A 1,999-nucleotide genomic window follows, 5' to 3' on the forward strand; every position below is an offset into this window, starting at 1 on the left:
ACCCCAAACTTTTGACCGGTAGTGTATATATGACAACTTTGACACATTTTTTTTTAACCAAGCCTTGCTGTCCGCCAAACCAAAAAGACAGGAAACTGTTTTTCACAGTATCAGCAATTGTTTTTGCTTGATTTGCTAAACTCTACGAGTGCTGAGACAGGCAATAATACAGTCAAAGATACCTTACTTTTCAGATTAAAAGCATGTCAATAACCAACATGTATGGCCCTTTATGTGATTCTCATTTTCCTCATTTTTGAGTTTGACCCACTCCTGCATTTTTATGTTAATGTAGGCCAAAAAAAACAATGTTTTATGATAATAAAGAGGCGTGATTTACCTAATAGGCCGTGTACCTGAGGTATTACAGTATCTGGGTCACATGACACCGATATCACCACAAAAAAGATGTATCCTGGGATTGATTCAAAACTTTATTTGTTTGAAAAAGTAATACATAAAATCATATTTTTTAAAATTTGAAAGAGACAATTTATATTGTTAGTCGCAATTATGTCTGAGGCAATTAATTGTAGGCCTACAACAGATAAAGTTGTAATTGTCACAGCTGCAGATGAATCCAGCTGACGGACACATTCCTCACACAACCCACCCAGACGAGCTAACGCGTTAGCCTGTTAGCTCTCTCTGTTACTTCCTGTTTCCAGTTTTCTTATCAAACTACACGGCCGGGAGCACCGAGAGCGACAGATTTAACAGCGCCGGCTGCTCTCAAACTTACCCCGGTTCCATTGTCACAAACCACGACTTTTTTCCCTTGACTGTCCATGTTTTGTCCCCTGAATCCAGCAGCAGCAGCAGCCTCCCCCTGCCTGCACTCGGACGTCAAGCTAACCAACCGCCGGAAGCAGCACACCTATCACTTTAGGTGTGATTCCTTCAGAATAAAAGCTCCATCCAGAATCAGAATCAGCTTTATTGCAGTCCTTCCAGAAAAAAATGTGCGAGAGTTTTTTTGTGATTGTTGCGGGCAAAAATCCTTGATTATGCGGCACGTTTTCTTAAAAAATGCGATGTAATATGTGGGATATTTCTGCAATTTTATGCAATGAAATTGCGGGAAGTTGCAAAAATTGCGGGAACTTGCAAAAATTGCGGGAACTTGCAAAAACTGCGGTTTCATCGTGGCTTCATCGCGGGGTTTGCAGCTTTTCGATGATGTTCACGTTGCGTAATTACCAAGGGGGTAAGCCTCTTCGGACGCGAACCTCCTATGGCGCCATTTTAATGCTAACAAGCCTCCCGTTAGCATTCCATTGACTGCCATTCATTTTGGCGTCACTTTGACAGCGAATAACTTCACATCTGAAGCGTTTAAAGACTTTATTTGGCCATTGTTTATTTTGAAAGAAACACGACAATGTATATTCACAATACCTTGTGAACATTATGGCTCCGTAGCAGACGTTTTTGTAAAAATATAGCTAACGATTGTGTCATAACCACGGGACTTACTGTCTCATAGTAGAGGAATTACCGTATAGTACAGGAGAAGCTCTCAGGCAGTTTGGACTTCCATTAGCTGTTTAAGTGTAATTACTAATGTTAACTATCATTTTAGTGATCAGTAATTAGCCTGTGTCTATGTTATCTCCTTACATATACCTACGCTCTCCGTCTCTGCTAGATTGGGAATGATTGAGATTTCTCTTGGCACAGCTACCAGAAGACTTCCAACTTTCAGACAGGTTGCTCACGTCACATCTACGTCTTCAAGCTCAGTTGGAGGCTGCTCAGCCATCACCGGGAAAGATCTTCTAATATCCTTCACTGGTCTCCGTCCAGAGACACGGGATCTGTTGGTCCATTCTTATATACAGTCTATGGGTTTGCAGCTTTTCGATGATGTTCACGTCGCGTAATTACGTCACTTCATAACGTCACTTCATAACGTCACTTCATAACGTCACTTCATAACGTCCCATGGCAACTGGGGAAACTGGCTGCTCTTGTGTGAAGTAAACGCAACATTTTTCAA

General features: G+C 41.4%; 1 protein-coding gene across 1 annotated transcript in view; it reads right to left on the reverse strand.

Moving 5' to 3' along the window:
• LOC116059209 (actin-related protein 2-B) overlaps window positions 1-867 on the reverse strand; it is a 25,400-nt gene extending 24,533 nt beyond the window's left edge. The window contains exon 1 of the mRNA XM_031312162.2: window positions 743-867. Within this exon, the coding sequence (XP_031168022.1) occupies window positions 743-790 (48 nt within the window). The 5' untranslated portion in view covers window positions 791-867. The remainder of the gene's footprint in view (window positions 1-742) is intronic.
• Between the last annotated feature and the right edge of the window lie 1,132 nt (window positions 868-1,999).

This window comes from Sander lucioperca, chromosome 4 (assembly GCF_008315115.2).
Source record: "Sander lucioperca isolate FBNREF2018 chromosome 4, SLUC_FBN_1.2, whole genome shotgun sequence".
In the NCBI taxonomy this organism is placed as follows: Eukaryota; Metazoa; Chordata; class Actinopteri; order Perciformes; family Percidae; genus Sander; species Sander lucioperca.